The sequence below is a fragment of the Physeter macrocephalus genome, chromosome 13 (assembly GCF_002837175.3).
Source record: "Physeter macrocephalus isolate SW-GA chromosome 13, ASM283717v5, whole genome shotgun sequence".
NCBI lineage: Eukaryota > Metazoa > Chordata > Mammalia > Artiodactyla > Physeteridae > Physeter > Physeter macrocephalus.
In genome coordinates this window covers 16,312,317-16,330,392 of record NC_041226.1, presented here as the reverse complement: position 1 = coordinate 16,330,392, position 18,076 = coordinate 16,312,317, and the positions used below count along the sequence as shown (strand labels likewise).

The following is an 18,076-nucleotide window of genomic DNA, read 5'->3' as shown; positions in this document are numbered from 1 at the left end:
TGGGATCTTCCCGGACCGGGGCACGAACCCGTGTCCCCTGCATCGGCAGGCGGACTCCCAACCACTGCGCCACCAGGGAAGCCCTATCTTCACTCTTTGTGACTTTCTTTCAAACCCTTTTTATCTTTTCCTTCGTTTCTTTTTTATTTTAGAAAAATTTCCTTCTTCACCTGTTGTTTCTCTTAAGATATTATCTGTTGTGTTTATTCCTCTTGTGTTTGTCTAGTATAGTCTTTCTTTCAGAAATGATTAAAAAAATCCTTTCCTGAGTCCTGTCACCTCATTTCTGATTTATGTTGCCCTTTCACAGCTTCTCTCATTTTATTAACACCTATTAGCTCATTTTGAAATAAAAGGTAAACTTTTGATGTGATCTATGAGCATGTCTTTCTGGCGTGCTTTCATTATCTATAATGTTATTCTGCTCTTGATTTTCTTTTTTCTTGTAATAACTTCGTGTGGGATTTGACCTTGATACTTGCTCTTGCTAATTTTCGTGTGAAATTGGTTTTCTTGAAGTTCCAGAGGAAGGCCTAGTTCAAGGCGACTCCTCTCACTCCACAAGCTCACTCTTCTGCTGTGTGCATGCAGCGTGAAAAAGGGAGGTGGCTTGCTGTCTGTGATTTCCTGACCCCGTTCCCATCCCGTTTTCAGCTGGACCTTGTCCCCTTCCTCTGTTATCTCTACCTTGCTCAGTTGCTGATTCCTGTCTCAGTAGTTTCTCCCCAGCGTTGGCTCCCGTCCTGGAAGGGAAGCCAGGAGGTTCACTTTCAAGGGCTGTTTACAGGCCCTTCCTGAGGACCCCTTGTACCCACTTCCTATGGAAGTGGGCAAAGCCCTACCCGTTTTAGTTACTGCCCTCAAGTTGGCCCATCTGCTTTCAAGGGACTCCTGTGGGCTCTTTCAGGGGCTCTTATTCTCAGACCTATCAGTTGCCCTGTTGCCTCCCTTTTCTTTTTCCTGCCTCAGAGCTGATATCATGCAGGTCTTGTGGCTCTTGCTGGTTTGTCCCCACTTGCTTGTACCTTGGGGTTTTTGTGGATATCTTGTCACTTAGTTTTTTAGTATATGCTGGCTGTGGGGTTTTGGTCTTGAGATCTAGTTGCCCCATTTTTATGTCGGGATTTGGAGAGATTCAAAACCTTTGCTGCCATAGCCACCACCTTCCCAGAATCCTCTGTTCCCATAGAATTCCAGCATCTTAGCATTAGAGGGGTTCTGACTATCCAGAAAAGGAATCATCTCAGGGCTAGTGACTAGATTTGGGACAAGGGTTATGAGAACTCAGGTTTCCTGATTTGCAGATGAGTGTGGTCTGCTACATCACGGCCGCTCACTGCCACCCTGAAGGTGCTATCACTGTCCTCTTTCAGTGACTTTTGTAGTCATCCTTCTGTGTGACACTTTTGGAGATGACATGGAGCAGTGAGCTAATTTTGCATTATTAGTGTTCCTTTTTCTGAATGTTGCCATACTAACTTGGTGTTCAAAATAACGTTTTTCTTAATTTATGAAATGTTATTCTGTTTCAGTGTAATTTTCATGGAGTTGCATAGGTCAGAGGAGTGTACACAAGCATTGGGCTCTCGTGCAGGTCATTGATTTATTCAGCAGATGGTCCTTGCTCTCTGTGTGAGCCCTGCATCAGATGTTTTGGATTTGTTGTAGTGCGCCAGACAGACAGGCAAGTAGGCTCTCTACCCGGTGAGAAATGCCACGTTAGGGGAAAATAGCGGCTGCAACAGGAACACAAAGCATGGCCCCTGACTTCTGATGGGGTCAGGGAGGGCTTGTGAGCAGAAGTAATGAAGTCAGGGCCTGAAAGTTGAGCAGGCACCAGCCGGTGACCCGTAGGGTTAAGAGGATCCAGGTAGAGGGAACAGAATATGCAAAGTGCGGAGTGAAGAATATTGGAACAGAAAATTCAAGAATGTGTTAACAGTTACTGAAGCTAATCACCAAAGTAATGACTGAAAGTCAGTAAGAAAAAAATGCTATAAAATTGGCTTAGGAGAGTATCCCATGGTTTTAAAACAGATGCCGTTTTCTTTTAAACGTGGAGTCGAAATTTGACTATGAATGAGTTAGAGGGATAGAAGGTTCTATAAACTGGCAGATAAAATAATAGGATGGGCACATGCGTCTGTTTTGCATTTGTACATATATTGCTTTAACTTTTTTTGTGGGTAGTTTCTCCACCCATTTTTTGGATAGTTGGCTAATACCAAATTTTAGAATAATAATAGAAATAGAAGTGAGGAAACTTTTGTTTGTGTTTTATAATTACTTAAAATGTTTTATAGGTACTTCTTCCAAGGTACTAAAATATTTGTATTTATTGTTTATGGACTGTAAGCGGTAAGGGCTAATTTATGTATTCTATGTAGACTATTATTTTTAGCAAACTTTTTCTATGAAAATATAATATAGTAAATAAAGTGATTTGCCATGTAAAAATTTTAAAGTGTTGCCTTACTAGTTTTCTTTACACGTAGGTAGAAGAAATCTAGGAACAGTTTGTACATGCAAAGTAAAAATCTAAGCATGTAAAGTGTCTGCGTTTTAGTTTTGAAAACGAGGTTGGTGTGTGATTTGCCCTCCATTTTAATGTTAGAATTGCCTTAGTTTCAGAGCTGGTGCCCAGAGTTTCCCACAAAATGTTTCCTGCATCTGCTGGCTGTTGCTGATAAGAATCCAGTGTTTAAGCCTTTTGTTTATCTAAGGAAATTCCTGTTAGGTGTGTTCCCCTTTGTTTTCGGTAGTAGCCCAGTGAGTCGGCCATAAGAATTGTACACAACACTCTATTCTTTTAGCAAAATCCTTTTACAGATGGGGGATACTTTCCTGCATGGAATTAAGATGGGCACCAGCCCGTCAGAACCTGTTAACCACTGTTCTGTATGGATTGAAAGAGTTTTCAATTAATGATAAGCTGCTTAATTGGTTTTTAAAAATAACATTTGTGGATATCAGTTAGGTGATATTCTGCACTGCAAGTATATTTTTGGTAATTTGAAATACATGAATTATACATATGTCTAAGTTTGAAGAGGCCTTTGAAGTGGATATTCATTGTAGTAAATTGAACAATTGATGGGTTTTATTTAGATATGTTTTGGTGGTATGTTTTTCTTTTGTGATAGCAACTCTATAGTCAAGGCTACAAGTATAATCTGTGTAATATTCAGAGGCTGAGGTTTATGGTTTCAGTTAAATCGCACCTGCTATTAAAGCCAAAATGGTTGGGCCCAAAGAAGTATTCCTGCAGTTGCGTGTTACCATTTTCAGCCGGGAAAGCTTTACAACATCTTTGATTCTTGAGCTCCTATCTAGAAATGGTTTTGGGGAAAACCAGTGACAAATTTTCTTACTTGTGTCAAAGAACAGTAAATAATATTTTCTGAACTATTACTTATGTCAGCTTTTGTTTGTTTAATCAATAACTGTTTCCTCTTTGAAAATTTGAAAAATTGTTTTTTGCAGTTTGTTTTGGAAATTTTATGGTTTATTCCTAGAATAAGGTAGATTTAGTACTTGTATAAATACTCATATAAATAAATTGATATTTGTAAGAAAATTTCGTACATTTTTATCATAGGGAAGAAAACAGAGTGCTTCATTGCTTTAAAACATCTAAATTCTTTAGACAGATTCCAATAAAAGCTCATTTCTCATTTTAGGCCTTCGAAGACCTCAGCAAGCTAATGGTCAAGGTATATGTCATTTACATCTATTAAATTCATACCAATTATGATACACTTTTGAAAATACATTTTGTTAGCAGACACTTTGGGGACATTATTTCTTTTCAGTCTTTTACTGTTCTCTTGACAGGCTAAGGAAATGGTGGAGTTATCAAAATCCATTGCTAATAAGATTAAAGACAAGCAAGGTGACATCACAGAAGATGAGGTAAATAGATTGCTTTTTTAAGGCATTAGAAACTAGATTACACAAATAATGCATGGACATTTTGGTGGTTTACCAGCTTGCTTTCTTAATGTAGTGTTTGATTTCTTTTAGGACTTGAAGATATATGAGAATACTAAAGAAAAAGTCAACCATAAAAACTTTGTTAGTTCTAGCAGGATTAAAGGATATTTCAATACCTTTTCCTGGAGTGTAGAAAACAGAGGTATTAAAATATGTAAGAAGTGATTGTTTTAGACATTTCCATAATTTTGATATGTTTTATTTAAATTTGTTTACAGTCTGGTCACAGCCATTTTCCTTTCGAAGTTTTTGGTTGTATCACTTGGTTGGCATTAAACAGAGCATAGTTGTCATCTAAGTCTCCACTGCCACCAAAATTGTGGGGGAAACGGAGTATAAGATACTAAGACAGGAGAAGGAAGAATAATAATTAGATTTATGCAGGGAAGTACTAGAAATCCACTCTTACATAGTTCACAGTATAGAAACACAGTAGAAGAGATGGGTAGATATAGAAATAATGGAGTAGAACTGAATGTCTGATGGAAGGATTTTATTCATTGGGTGGAGAGACTTATTCTGCATAGTCTTTTTGTGCATTTTCTCCTCTCATTATAGACCATCAGGTTTAAATCCTATTTGCTGAGCATGGGAATAGCTAACCCGGTTACCAGGGAGACCTACGGCTCGGCCACACAGTACCACATGCAGCTGGCCAAACAGCTGGCTGGAATATTGCAGGCGCCTTTGGAGGTAAAAACAAAACCTTAAATGGTCTCTTTAAATTGTGTTCAATTATTTCTGTGCCATCAGAAATCTTAAGAGCATAACTCCGTTCACGATATGGTTACTATTCAACCAACATGTTATTTTTCCTTTTGGTAATATTAAACTAGTTCATTGATTCTTTGTCAATAATCTAAATTGTTTTTAATTTCCATTTCAGATATCTAAATCTATTTGATATAATTTTTTCTTATCTCTTGTTTTCAAAAGGAAATATAGAATCTGTATATATTTTCATATATTGTGTACTATTAATAATTTCATAATACAGTTTCATCTTCTAGTCATTATTCAGGCAATCAAAGCTTTATTAAAACATTTGTATTAAGAAATATTTCAAACATATGACAAAATAGAATAGTGTAATGAATCCCTATGTGCCCATCATCCAGCTTCATCCGTAAGCCAGCCTCCACTTAACATTGTTTTGTTTTTTTTTTTGTGGTAAGCGGGCCTCCCTCTGCTGTGGCCTCTCCCGTTGCGGAGCACAGGCTCCGGACGCGCAGGCTCAGCGGCCATGGCTCACGGGCCCAGCCGCTCCGCGGCATGTGGGATCCTCCCAGATCGGGGCGCGAACCCGGTTCCCCTGCAGCGGCAGGCGGACGCGCAACCACTGCGCCACCAGGGAAGTCCTTCTTAACATTGTTTTAAAGGAGATCCCAGACATCACATCACTTTATCTGTAAACATTTCAGTATGTAATTATAGTGATAAAGACACCTTTAAATGTAATTATAATCCCCTTTCACATGTAAAGATTAAAAAATAATTTTTTAATATTATCAGATACCTAACTAGTGTTCACATTTTCTCTTATAGTCGATTTGTTCAAACCAGGATACATTGCAAATGTTTGACTTCTCTCCCAAGTTTTTTGTTTTTTAAAATTCTATGGGTTGTCCCTTCTCCCATACAGTAAATTTTTATTTACTGAAGAAACTAGTAGTTTGTCTTATAGAGTGTCTCAGAGTCTGGATTTTGCTAATTTATAAGTCACCATGCTTCCCTGTCCTGTGTAGTCTCTGTAAACTGGTAGTTATATCTAGAAGTTCTTTCTTTTTTTTTTTTTTTTCTGACAAGAATATCTTATGGACGGTGTTGAGCATTTCCATCAGGAGGTATAAAATATCTGATTGTCTTTTTTTTGTGATGTTAACAGCCACTGACAATCATTATCTAGATCTGTTAACTTCATTAGGGGTTGCAAAATGGTGATATTATTATTTAATTCTATAATTTCTTCAGTTATTAGCTGGAATAACTTAAAGCATTTAAATACACTTTTTGAAGGGACTTCCCTGGTGGTGCAGTGGTTAAGAATCCGCCTGCTAATGCAGGGGACATGGGTTGGAGCCCTGGTCTGGGAAGATCCCACATGCCGTGGAGCAGCTAAGCCCGTGAGCCACAACTACTGAGCCCACGTGCCACAACTCCTGAAGCCCGCGCTCCTAGAGCCCATGCTCCACAACAAGAGGAGCCACCACAATGAGAAGCCTGCATACCTTCTCACTAGAGAAGACACTTTCTACACTAGACACTTAGACACTTCTCACTAGACACTTTCTCACTAGAGAAAGCCTGCGCGCAGCAACAAAGACAAAAAAAAAAAAAAAAAAAAAAAAAAAAGATAAATAAATAAATACACTGTTTGAAACATGGTGTACAACCCCTCTTTTCATTTAAGTAAATGTTAAAACAGTAATAATGACAGTAAAGTCCAAATATGGAATTTGAAGTGCCTCGTGGTATCTGAATAGGTTCCCTGTGTGTAAATATAGTTTTCAAAAGCTTCTTAAGAGATTTTATGATTTCTGATTTCACTCTGATTATGATTTCTGTTAAGAAATGCTAACTGGTCCTAATTATAATGCTTCTTTTTATTCTATATTTTAACAGGAACGAGGGGGAATAATGTCACTCACGGAGGTGTACTGTTTAGTAAACCGAGCCCGAGGAATGGAAGTAAGAATAGACTATTTAGATATTCTTTTAGCTAAATATAGACTCGATATAATACAAATTCCCCTACAGTGAATACAATTTGAGGAAGGGTTGTGAATATCAAAACTATTTTGAGAAGCAGTGTGGCGCAGTGAAAAGAATACTGCCCTGGGATCTAGGAGATAAATTCTGTTCCTGGTTTTGCTGAATGCCCTTGAGTAGCTTCCTTAACCTCTCTGGAGCTCAGGGCTTTTTGACCTTTAAAATAGGGTTTGGGGCTTCCCTGGTGGTGCAGTGGTTGAGAGTCCGCCTGTCGATGCAGGGGACATGGGTTCGTGCCCCGGTCTGGGAAGATCCCACATGCCGCCGAGCGGCTGGGCCCGTGAGCCATGGCCGCTGAGCCTGCGCGTCCGGAGGCTGTGCTCCGCAGCGGGAGAGGCCACAGCAGTGAGAGGCCCGTGTAACGCAAAAAAAAAAAAAAAAAAAAAATAGGGTTTGGACCGAATGATACCTTAAAGCTCTGAGCATCCGTGTTTGTATTGTGATGAACAAGGTTGTGCGCGATGCCCTTCTCTGGGATAGTTAACTGTTTTGAGTGAACCTGGCTGGACTCAGGTTGTCTGTAGGTAATACAGAAAGAAAGCCACCCTGCCTCTTTGGCTCAGAATCAGCAGCGGCTATACTTCAGCTCTCACTGCCTGTTCACACCCAGCTGTCTTTGGCCTCCAAGGGTCTGTCTGTGCACTCTCTGTGCCCTTGAAGTAGAACACAGTTTTGTGGTGTCAGCAGTCACCTCCATGCAGACAGCTCACACACGTCTCTCCAGCGCTCACCCCGGTCTCACGGGTTAAGCCTCTGTTCTGCGTTTTTTTTGTTTGTTTTTTGCTTTTTTTGTGGTGGTACGTGGGCCTCTCACTGTTGTGGCCTCTCCCGTTGTGGAGCACAGCCTCCGGACGCGCAGGCTCAGCGGCCACGGCTCACGGGCCCAGCCGCGCCGCGGCATGTGGGATCTTCCTGGACCGGGGCACGGACCCGTGTCCCCTGCATCGGCAGGTGGACTCTCAACCACTGCACCACCAGGGAAGCCCTGTTCTGTGTTTTTATTTGAACAGCCATCATAACCGCCACCAGTGGATACTTACCATTACTCTGCACGTGTTATCCATTTATCCTCCCAGTAACTCACTGAGGTAGCTACTTTTACTGTCCCCATTTAGGGGATGAGGACATTAAGGCTTAGAAAGATTAAGTAACTTGACCACGACTGCATTTGGAGACAGTGTTTTAACGGGACTGGGACCCAGGCTGGGCTGGCTCCGGAACCATTCTGTGTGACTGACACCTGTGCTGGTCACCACCACGCAGGACTGATTCTTCAAGGCCACATGGTCTGGAAGGGTAGCCACTACCTAGCTACATGGGATGACTGTGAACTTGACATGTAGTTAGTCCAAATTGAGATGTGCTGTAAGCATCAATTACGCACGGGATTTAGAAGACTTAGTACAGAATAAAGAAGTGTTAACTAGCTCATTAGTGATCTTTTATATCAATTATATGGCGAATTTTTGCATCTGTTAGGTTGAATAAAATATATGTATTAAAATTAATTTCGCCTGTTTATTTTCTTTCAGTGTGACTACTAGAAGATTTTAAATTACGTACATGACTTGTATTATATTTCTATGGATAGTACTGCTTTAATGAAAAGAAGTCTTTTGCTTCTTTGTTAATCCTATTTGCCTTGTCGTGATTAAGCCACCTAAAATCCTTGATACATGATAATTTTACAATATCCTCTTCTGTTTTAGTGGTCGTTATGATTACATAGCATCACTCTGTTAATTTGCAGTGTAAACTGGTAAACTGGATTTTTTTCCCCACTAGTTGCTCTCACCAGAAGATTTAGTGAATGCATGCAAGATGCTGGAAGAGCTGAAATTACCTCTCAGGTAAAAGAACCTCTGCAGGAAGGTTGCGAACTATAGGCACAATTCCACCCTGAGTAGACGGGACAGCCCTGCAGGTCTGCCATCCTGCGTGGTGAACCAGCATATATATTGCCCCTCATCCTTGATACATGATAATTTTACAATATCCTCTTCTGTTTTAGTGGTCGTTATGATTACATAGCATCACTCTGTTAATTTGCAGTGTAAACTGGTAAACTGGATTTTTTTCCCCACTAGTTGCTCTCACCAGAAGATTTAGTGAATGCATGCAAGATGCTGGAAGAGCTGAAATTACCTCTCAGGTAAAAGAACCTCTGCAGGAAGGTTGCGAACTATAGGCACAATTCCAGCCCTGCAGGTCTGCCATCCTGCGTGGTGAACCAGCATATATATTGCCCCTCTTGAAGTTTATATCACACATGGGCAGAATTCACCTGGCACCGCGGGCACCTCCGTCAGCCCGGCTTCCATCCTTTCCAGGGCTGTGCGGGGCCTCAGGGGCTGGTACTCGGCCTCTTGCCACGGGGGCAGGAGGTGAGAACATGGCCTCCTCCCATGCGGTCACAGTGACCATCCCTATGCTCTTAACAAAAAGTAGACGGGCATAGTTTATTTAGCATGTGATTATAGTTCAGAACTTCATTAACTGTTTATTCATGAGCTTTTAAATTAGGCCATAGTTACCCGTGGTCATTGTATTTGAAGCGTTCTTTTGTGTTAATGTTGCCCTCAGTCCTGGCATAAATGAAAGTAAAAAATATTTGCGCTTCCTCAGGGGCCCGAGATCCCAGATATTCACGGCTTTGTCCTCCCGTCTGTGATTTTTAGGCTCCGTGTGTTTGACAGCGGCGTCATGGTAATTGAACTTCAGTCCCACAAGGAGGAGGAAACAGTGGCCTCAGCCTTGGAGACGGTACGGGGACCCGGTTTCCTCCCTCCGTTGTTAGACCTTGCCACAGAAGACCCCGATGCTTAGCGACTTGAGAAACAGGATTTCCTTTTAAATTCAACTTTACTGAAAAGTAACATTCACACACCCAATTGAAAATGGTTTCTCATTAACAACGAATAACTATTCATCACATTTATACTTTGAAAGCTCTTTGAAACTTGCCAACACTCATAACATCCTGTCAGTAAGGGGAGTTAGAATGAGTGAGGTGCTTTGCTCCCTTTCTGTTTGAAACTCAGTCTTGAAAATATGTTTTTAACTTTGTCAATCAGTGTTACCCACGATTGAAGTTTTTCTTTCAGCATTACCCACATAAGCTGCATTACCCTACAAATTGTTTTGTGAAAGAATTGCTTCAAAATATACGGAAAGCAAGGGTAGTTTAGGTGGGTTTTCCTGGGCAAACTGCTGATATTACTCATTAGGATCCTTGAAATATTATTGCCTTATAGCTTCTGTGGTGAGCCTGTATAATTTGAATAACTTGCAGTTATTATACTTCTTATTTTAAACTCGACAAAAGTCCCAAGGCTATAGATACTTCTATCACATATTTAAAACTAATCCTATGTATAACAGTCCTTCATTGGTGCATGTACTATGCACTCAGAATTTGTTATATGTTCCTTTTCAGACTGTGGAATAGTTCTTTTGAGGCATTAGTGTAGTGCCTTTATTACATCATATAGGGTTTCATGATGCTTTAGCCTTCACCGTGTTTGTTCTGGGTTCTTCAACTTTTGTAGACTTAAGCATTAGTGAAGACGATTTAGTTCTAGAGTGAACAGTCTTTGGCGTTTAGTAGAAAATTCAGTAAATTATTTCCCAAGTATACTGGTAGATAGTCTCCCCAGGTTAGTACCTAGGTGGCCTAAATGATCACATTTTTTCCTGCTGTGTGTTTCTGTTAGGTTTCAGAAAAGGGATCTCTAACATCAGAAGAGTTTGCTAAGCTTGTGGGAATGTCTGTCCTCCTGGCTAAAGAAAGGTAAGCAAGGGCTTTGCTCCTCACTTAAAACTATCATTTGTGTTTCTGAACGGGTGGATGATGGTGTTTTTTCCCCTTGACTCCTAGGTTGCTTCTTGCCGAGAAGATGGGCCATCTTTGCCGAGATGACTCCGTGGAAGGCTTGCGGTTTTACCCAAATTTATTTATGACACAGAGCTAAGAGTTTTGTATTTGAAATAACTTGTTACCGGGATACTTGCATCATGTAGAGGTTGTATGCCATTGAGCTAAGGGTAAACCCTGATAAACTGAGAATTTACTGGAACTTCACAGTATAATATAAAACCCTTTTAATTTCTCCCTAAATATTATGATCCAGGAAGCTTCTTTAGGATAAATATAGGAAAATATAGAAAGATGAATGCCAATATGAATTCGAAATCATGTTACAGTTGTATAGAAACCCTCCGAGTTTAACTTGAAATATGGTGGATTTTAACTTGATCTTCAAATCTGACCATTTTTGAAAGAAGAGAATTTAGTTCATGGGGGAAGAAAGAGAGAAGTTGCGTGTTTGGACAGGTTAGATCATTATTTTGGTGTGACTAAAATTCACCTGAATTATAAATGAAGTTTTTCTCTGCATTTAGTGTGCCCATTTTGGGGGGTTTTCATGAATCAATTTATACCTACAGTGTAGTTTAAGAACCTGACGACATTGGAGCAGAATACCCAACTGCAGGATATCATCTGAGGCTCTTCCTAAGGGCTTTTAGAAGCAGCCATAGGCGTGTCTTCAGCAGACCAAATAAAGCACCTTAAAAAAAGAGAGAATTTTATTTGACTTACGTATATATAATCTGACGAGTTTCTTTTCTTTTTTTTTTAAGTGATGATTTGATGGCTGGCATTTAAAGAATGCAACTATGTCATTTTGTTTTAAAAATGCTGTAGATTTTGAAAGTGAATTAGAGAGCTGTATAGACATGCCCAGAGATACGGTTACAGATTTGGGAAGTAGACGGTTCAGGATTTCCCTAGGATTGTTGTGTGGGTAGAGGGGCGGGGAGGACCTTTAACTCGCTTCACAGGAACCTTGGTGCTCTTTTACCTCAAAGCCAAGGATGGAAAATAGGGAGTGGGAACATAATATGTCTCCTTTTCCTTCCCTAAAGAAGGAGTTTCAATGCTGAACTTTTAAAATCTTTCTATCATATTCTAGCAATATTTTTTTCCTTTACCCCACACATTATAAGTTGTGTGGAGAAACTGTCTCACTAAAAAGTATTACTGAGATAACAAAAACCGGCTAATATATTGAATCTAGATTGCTTGAGTTTTCCAGTGGACTGCCTGCCTTTGTTACTGCTACATAGCGTACGGTATGTTGGCATTACCTCAAACTCAGGGACCCCAAAGGGACAGAAGGAGAACCCCTTTCTAAGACTGACTTGGCAGTGGAAGGTAGTGATGGGTTTTGGCCACGCCTCTAGAAGGGATAGTATCTGTATTGAGAGAACCTTTAAGACCAGGAGGTGGGGATACCCAAGCTCAGACCCTGGGATCCCTGAGATGTCCTCGCTGAGAGGTGGAAGGCCAGTGCTGGGGCCTCTGCCAATGCCCTTTGGGGAAGGTCCAGGGATCCTCAGCTGCAAACCCAGGGAATCCCTCCAAGTGCAGCCAGAGTCAGTCCCTGATCCCTGCCTGATCCGTGTTGCTGCTCCAGACCCTCCAGCGTCACGGGACTGTTGTGGCCGAGGCACCCTGCCTTAGTCTTCGTGTTCCGAACCTGTCACTGATGCCACGTGGTGATGACAGATCCCTTAATTCCCCCATCGCTCAGCCTCAGGTTTGTTTGGGGGGAAATTCAGTGTCTGGCTACCTGAGTCTTTCAGGCCATTGTTATGGTTGTTTGTATATCACTCCTCTCTCTGGGATGCACTCACTCTCACACTACCCTGGCAAACGTGTATGCACGCACACACACGCACACACACACACACACACACACGATATCTCATACACACGATATCTCATCTGCCTAAGGCTTTTTAAAACTACACAGATAAATAATGTTTCACTAGTTGGAATGAGTTGCAACTAAGATTGTTTGAGCTACTGGGTCTGGCTCTAATGGTCTGCGTTCATTACAGCAAACTCCTATAATTCAGAATATTTATTTACACTAGTGTGACAACACATGAAGAAAAATGGAGCAGTCTGAATTGTATAAAGGGAACTAAAGAGGAAGAAAAGTGACATGGATATATTTTGCAAATGTCACATTAGTTAAAAAACAGGTATGAATAATTTTATTGTTGGTTTTGTTTTTTGCGGTACGCGGGCCTCTCCCCGTTGCGGCCTCTCCCGTTGCGGAGCACAGGCTCCGGACGCGCAGGCTCAGCGGCCACGGCTCACGGGCCCAGCCGCTCCGCGGCACGTGGGATCTTCCCGGACCGGGGCACGAACCCGCGTCCCCTGCATCGACAGGCGGACTCTCAACCACTGCGCCACCAGGGAAGCCCCGATTTTATTGTTTTAAAGTGGGCATTCTTCAGTTTCCAGACCTCTGTATGTATATTTTTATCCTTTTTTTTTTCTTTGTTTTTGCCAAATAAGGTGTCATTTTGGTCCTTTGTTGGTAGAGGTTATGTTTAAATACAACCAATCAGGCCCTAAGTGCAAAAAAAGTTCTGTCTTGGTGCTTATCACTATTATAATATTATTTTTGCTTTTCTAACTTTGCTCTTAGGAGCATAAATCTGTTTGTAGCTTTATGGTAATAGAATATTTTTAGTCACATACTGTCAAAAATTTTTTTACATTGTACAAGTGAAGAATGTTTTCAGGGTTAAATGATTGGTATTAATGTGTACCAATCATTTTGCAATTATTACAAAATTTAAAAATGAGTTTTTCTAAACTTGGTGTTCTTTTTAAATACTCTTTGGAAAATATATGAAAATGATAACCCTTTAGTCAGAATAAGCCCATGTGTTAAGATTTTTTTCTTTTAGATTTTATAATCCAGAGTTCACTATAAATATTTATGACCTCAAGCTCCTACTACTTTAGTTGTTTTAAAAGAATGGGAAATGGCTCACAAACTTTTTTTTTTTAATTCTTGACGTGAATTCCACTGTCGACTGACCGTGTATGTTTGTGTGAGTGTACTCTCTCTTCTTCCTTGTTACCAGACTAAACCGACCAGCATTTATCATGTCATCATTCTTATGCTCAAATACTTAAAATGGTTCTCCTTTGCCCAACAGCCTCAGAGTTTCCACTGTGGTACGACAGAGTCACAGCTCAGAAGTGGGTCGGTTTTAAGGGCTGTGCTAAGGACGGAATCGAGCAGGCTCAAAATGATCCTTGAAAATCTCTATATAATCTTACAATTCGAATGCCTGTAGAGTGATACATGGGTATGAATATTTTATGAATATAGTAAGTAAAATATATAATAAAAAACTACATATCAACAGTAGACTTTTGTGGCACCAAAAATTAAAACTATTTAAATGTATCTTTTCTTTTTTTCACTTTGCTGATAGGTATGGTTGAATTTATGTAAATGTATTGCTAATCCCATCCCTTATGATAGATCGTAAGTGTAAGCTCCACAGGGGCAGAGATTTTTATCTGTTTTGTTCATGGATGTGTCCTCAGAGCCTAGAGCGAGGCCTGGCACACATTAAGCATTCAATAAATGTCTACCGAATGAATGACCTCCAATGTGTATGCCTGTTTATCATTTGGCTTCACTTTACCCTACTTTTTCTCCCATTCAATTCAATACAAAGAAACGTTTTTGAATACCTGTCGACTTTGTGTGAGGAACGGGGCCACCGGGGGATACAGAAGTGAGTAAGATGCGGCCCCTGCCTTTAAGAGGGTGGCCTCGTTGGGAAATAGACGCATAGCAACCTTAGTTGATGATGAGACGAAGTGTGTGCCATGGAAGGGGCACAGGTACCGTGCTTGGAGGACGGAGGAAGGGGCCTTCAGTTCTGACGGAGGAGGGTCTGGGAAGGCCTCATGGGAGAGGAGAAGCTGGTGCACTAGTTTCACAAGAACCCAGAGATGGTCAGGGGCAGGCATTGGGTCAGAGAGAGCAACAGGAGGTCTGTCCCTTCCTGCACCTGGGGCACATTGTCCTTGTCCAGACTTCCCTTTGTTATTTCCTCCCATCCACCCACCCCCACCCCCAATAATCAAAACCAAACTTTGCTCAGTCCCACCTGCTCTGGAAAAATCTGTTTCCAGTACACAACTCTGCTATTCCTAAACTCCATTAAGAGTTATTGTCTCTCCCATATACTTGACTGTCTTTTGCCTTGTTCTCTAATTGTTAACTTAATGCCGTAAGAAAACAGAGAAATTGGGTTTCTTTAAGTTCAAGGAATATCATATAACACTTCTTTGGAGTTCGCACTGGCCTATGTCAGTGATTGTACATGGTAGATTCCTAGTTAAGCATTAACTAAATCGAGTGGTTTTTGAATTATAATGTGTCATGAGTTGAGTCTGAAACCTAAGTCTGTATCCTTTACCCTCTTCCCAAAAGGCTTCTTATCCAGACTTGGCCGGGCTCAGCCTGTCTGAGATATGCTGTCTTAATTCAGATTCCATGCATGGGCCATATCCATGATGTGGGAAGCACTCCAGAAAAGTCAGGTTAACACACATGTAAGATCTTGTTATCACGGTGTGAAAATTGAGTCATTCGTGTTCTTCCTTGTGTTCCGATAATCACGAGTCAGTTAAAGCTTGTCTCTCAGAGTATCATCTGGGGGAAAACGTCTCCCCATTTATTTAAAGGGTGTACTGAGATAGTGAATACATTTTACACAATCTGCAAAAGATCCCTAGACCAGTCACTCACTCAGAAAAAGAACTCAAGATATCCTGTCAGCCAGCTTGTTTTCGTTCAATACAGCCAAGACCGTAGCACTGTTCTTTTGAAAGCTTTTTTCTTCACATCTATGTTGCCTTCTTTTATTTTATTTAAAAATATTTTTTAAACATCTTTATTGGAGTATTATTGCGTTACATTGTTGTGTTAGTTGCTGCTGCTGTATAACAAAGTGAATCAGCTATATGTATACATACATCCCCATATCTCCTCCCTCTTGTGTCTCCCTCCCTCCCACCCTCCCTATCCCACTCCTCTAGGTGGTCACAAAGCACCGAGCTGATCTCCCTGTGCTATGTGGCTGCTTCCCACTAGCTATCTATTTTACGTTTGGTAGTGTATGTATGTTCATGATACTCTCTCACTTCGTCCTAGCTTACCCTTCCGCCTCCCCGTGTCCTCAAGTCCATTCTCTACGTCTGCATCTTTATTCCTGTCCTGCCCCTAGGTTCTTTAGAACCACTTTTTTTTTTTTTTTAGATTCCATATATATGTGTTAGCATATGGTATTTGTTTTTCTCTTTCTGACTTACGTCACTCTGTATGACAGACTCTAGGTCCATCCACCTCACTACAACTCAATTTCGTTTCTTTTTATGGCTGAGTAATATTCCATTGTATATATGTGCCACATCTTCTTGATCCATTCATCTGTCGATGGACACTTAGGTTGCTTCCATGTCCTGGCTATTGTAAATAGTGCTGCAGTGATTATTGTGGTACATGACTCTTTTTGAATTATGGTTTTCTCGGAGTATATGCCCAGTAGTGGGATTGCTGGGTCATATGGTAGTTCTAGTTTTAGTTTTTTAAGGGACCTCCATACTGTTCTCCATAGTGGCTGTATCAATTTACGTTCCCACCAACAGTGCAAGAGGGTTTTGCCTTCTTTTAGAAAGGATTAAACTATCTTAACTGTCCGGTAAACAGTAATACAGTTTGGCAAGTATTCTAATTAAAGCAAAAATGACCAAGCATCTCAATAAAGCTCTTATTTAAAAAATGACCAAGCACATTGATCCGGGCACTTGTACCTGGATTTAGGCAAAGAGTGGGTTTCTAGGAAGAGTGTGTGTCTGAAAGATCAACACTGAGCAAGTTGCTCTCTATATGTTTCAGTCACCACAAAACTTCAGTATAACTACCATTAGATGCCTTTTACAGAGGAGGAAAGGAGGGATTAAGTATTTGCCCAAGGTTACAGAGGCAGGGCTGGACTTAATCTCAGCTGTGTCTAACTCCCACTCTTAAAATGAGCTTTTGCTTTCAAAACCAAAAATGGCAGGGCCTGTGGCATGTATTTAAAAAGAGTTCTAACTTGAGTAACAGATGTTGGACCAGATAATTCTGACGGTGAAATTGGATGATGACCTTTGCCAACTAAAAATTGTCACTTGCCACCTGTCTCTACAAGGATTAGGTCACTAGCCCCGGCAGTCACTGACCTTCAACATACACTGGAAGGAGTTCAGGGTGGAGATCAGGAACGAGGCACTCTGTGCCCTGGGAAAAACTGGCAGAACAGGCGTCAGATAGTTAGATATTTTCAGGAGAAGATTTTATGAGCCCAATTTCTTGCATCTTATATCCAGAAAAGGACTAAAATCATTAACAGAGACTTCTGTGCCTGGTGACTAGCAGCAAAGCCTCTGCCAAAATGTGTGCTCGGTGCAGCATCCCCCTTCAAACACATCACACATACACTGACCTCCCACCCTACCTCTTCGGAGCAGTTCTTCGGGGCTATCTGAGAGGCGTATCCTGGGCTTTAGTCCTCATTTTGCTCCAAATAAAACTTAACTCACAACTCTAAGGTTGTGTACTTTTTTCAGTCCACACCTTAAAGCCTTGTTTGAAACTTTGGCTGGATTTAATCAGTACTGCTAGCATTATTTGACAAGATGGGTACTTTGCAAATTTGGTACCTCTGATAAACTCTGATAGCTCTGATAATTGAATACCTGTGCTACTTTTAAATTTTGTTTTTTACTTTATTTTGTTTTTAATTTAATTTATTTATTTAAATTTATTTATTTATTTATTTTATCTATTTTTGGCTGCGTTGGGTCTTCCTTGCTGCATGAGGGCTTTCTCTAGTTGCAAGCAAGCAGGGGCTACTCTTTGTTGCAGTGCACAGGCTTCTCATTGCGGTGGCTTCTCTTGTTGCAGAGCACGGGCTCTAGGTGCGTGGGCTTCAGTAGCTGTGGCACCCGGGCTTAGTTGCTCCTCGGCATGTGGGATCTTCCCAGACCAGGGCTCGATCCTGTGTCCCCTGCCTTGGCAGGCGGACTCTTAACCACTGCGCCACCAGGGAAGCCCTTGTGCTACTTTTAAAAGATTAGTAATAGGTGCAAGGACCTGCAAACGATATATTTCTAAGAGTTAAAAACTGAGGTAAAATTTACAAGCAGTGAAATACACAGATCTTAAGTTGGATGTTTTGACAAATGCGTAAGAAATCCATGTGATTCACACCCCAACCAATAGAATGTATCTATCATCTCCCAAAGTTTCCTGGGGCCTCTTTCCAATCACCTGCTCCCCAGGGGCCACCAAATCTGTCCTACGATTTCTGTTCCCACACATTGGTATGTTAATGGTAAACTGTATTGCGCTTTGCAGCCTATTCAAAAACAAGCACGGCTGCT

The 18,076-nt window shown here is 40.9% G+C and overlaps 1 protein-coding gene across 1 annotated transcript in view; it reads left to right on the top strand.

The window, feature by feature from the left end:
- Positions 1-13,697, top strand: part of VPS36 (vacuolar protein sorting 36 homolog) — a 33,774-nt gene extending 20,077 nt beyond the window's left edge. The window contains exons 7-14 of the mRNA XM_024125959.3: positions 3,681-3,713; positions 3,835-3,912; positions 4,552-4,686; positions 6,616-6,681; positions 8,548-8,612; positions 9,441-9,525; positions 10,476-10,552; positions 10,640-13,697. Of these exons, the coding sequence (XP_023981727.1) occupies positions 3,681-3,713; positions 3,835-3,912; positions 4,552-4,686; positions 6,616-6,681; positions 8,548-8,612; positions 9,441-9,525; positions 10,476-10,552; positions 10,640-10,733 (633 nt within the window). The 3' untranslated portion in view covers positions 10,734-13,697. The remainder of the gene's footprint in view (positions 1-3,680; positions 3,714-3,834; positions 3,913-4,551; positions 4,687-6,615; positions 6,682-8,547; positions 8,613-9,440; positions 9,526-10,475; positions 10,553-10,639) is intronic.
- Positions 13,698-18,076: the final 4,379 nt, after the last annotated feature.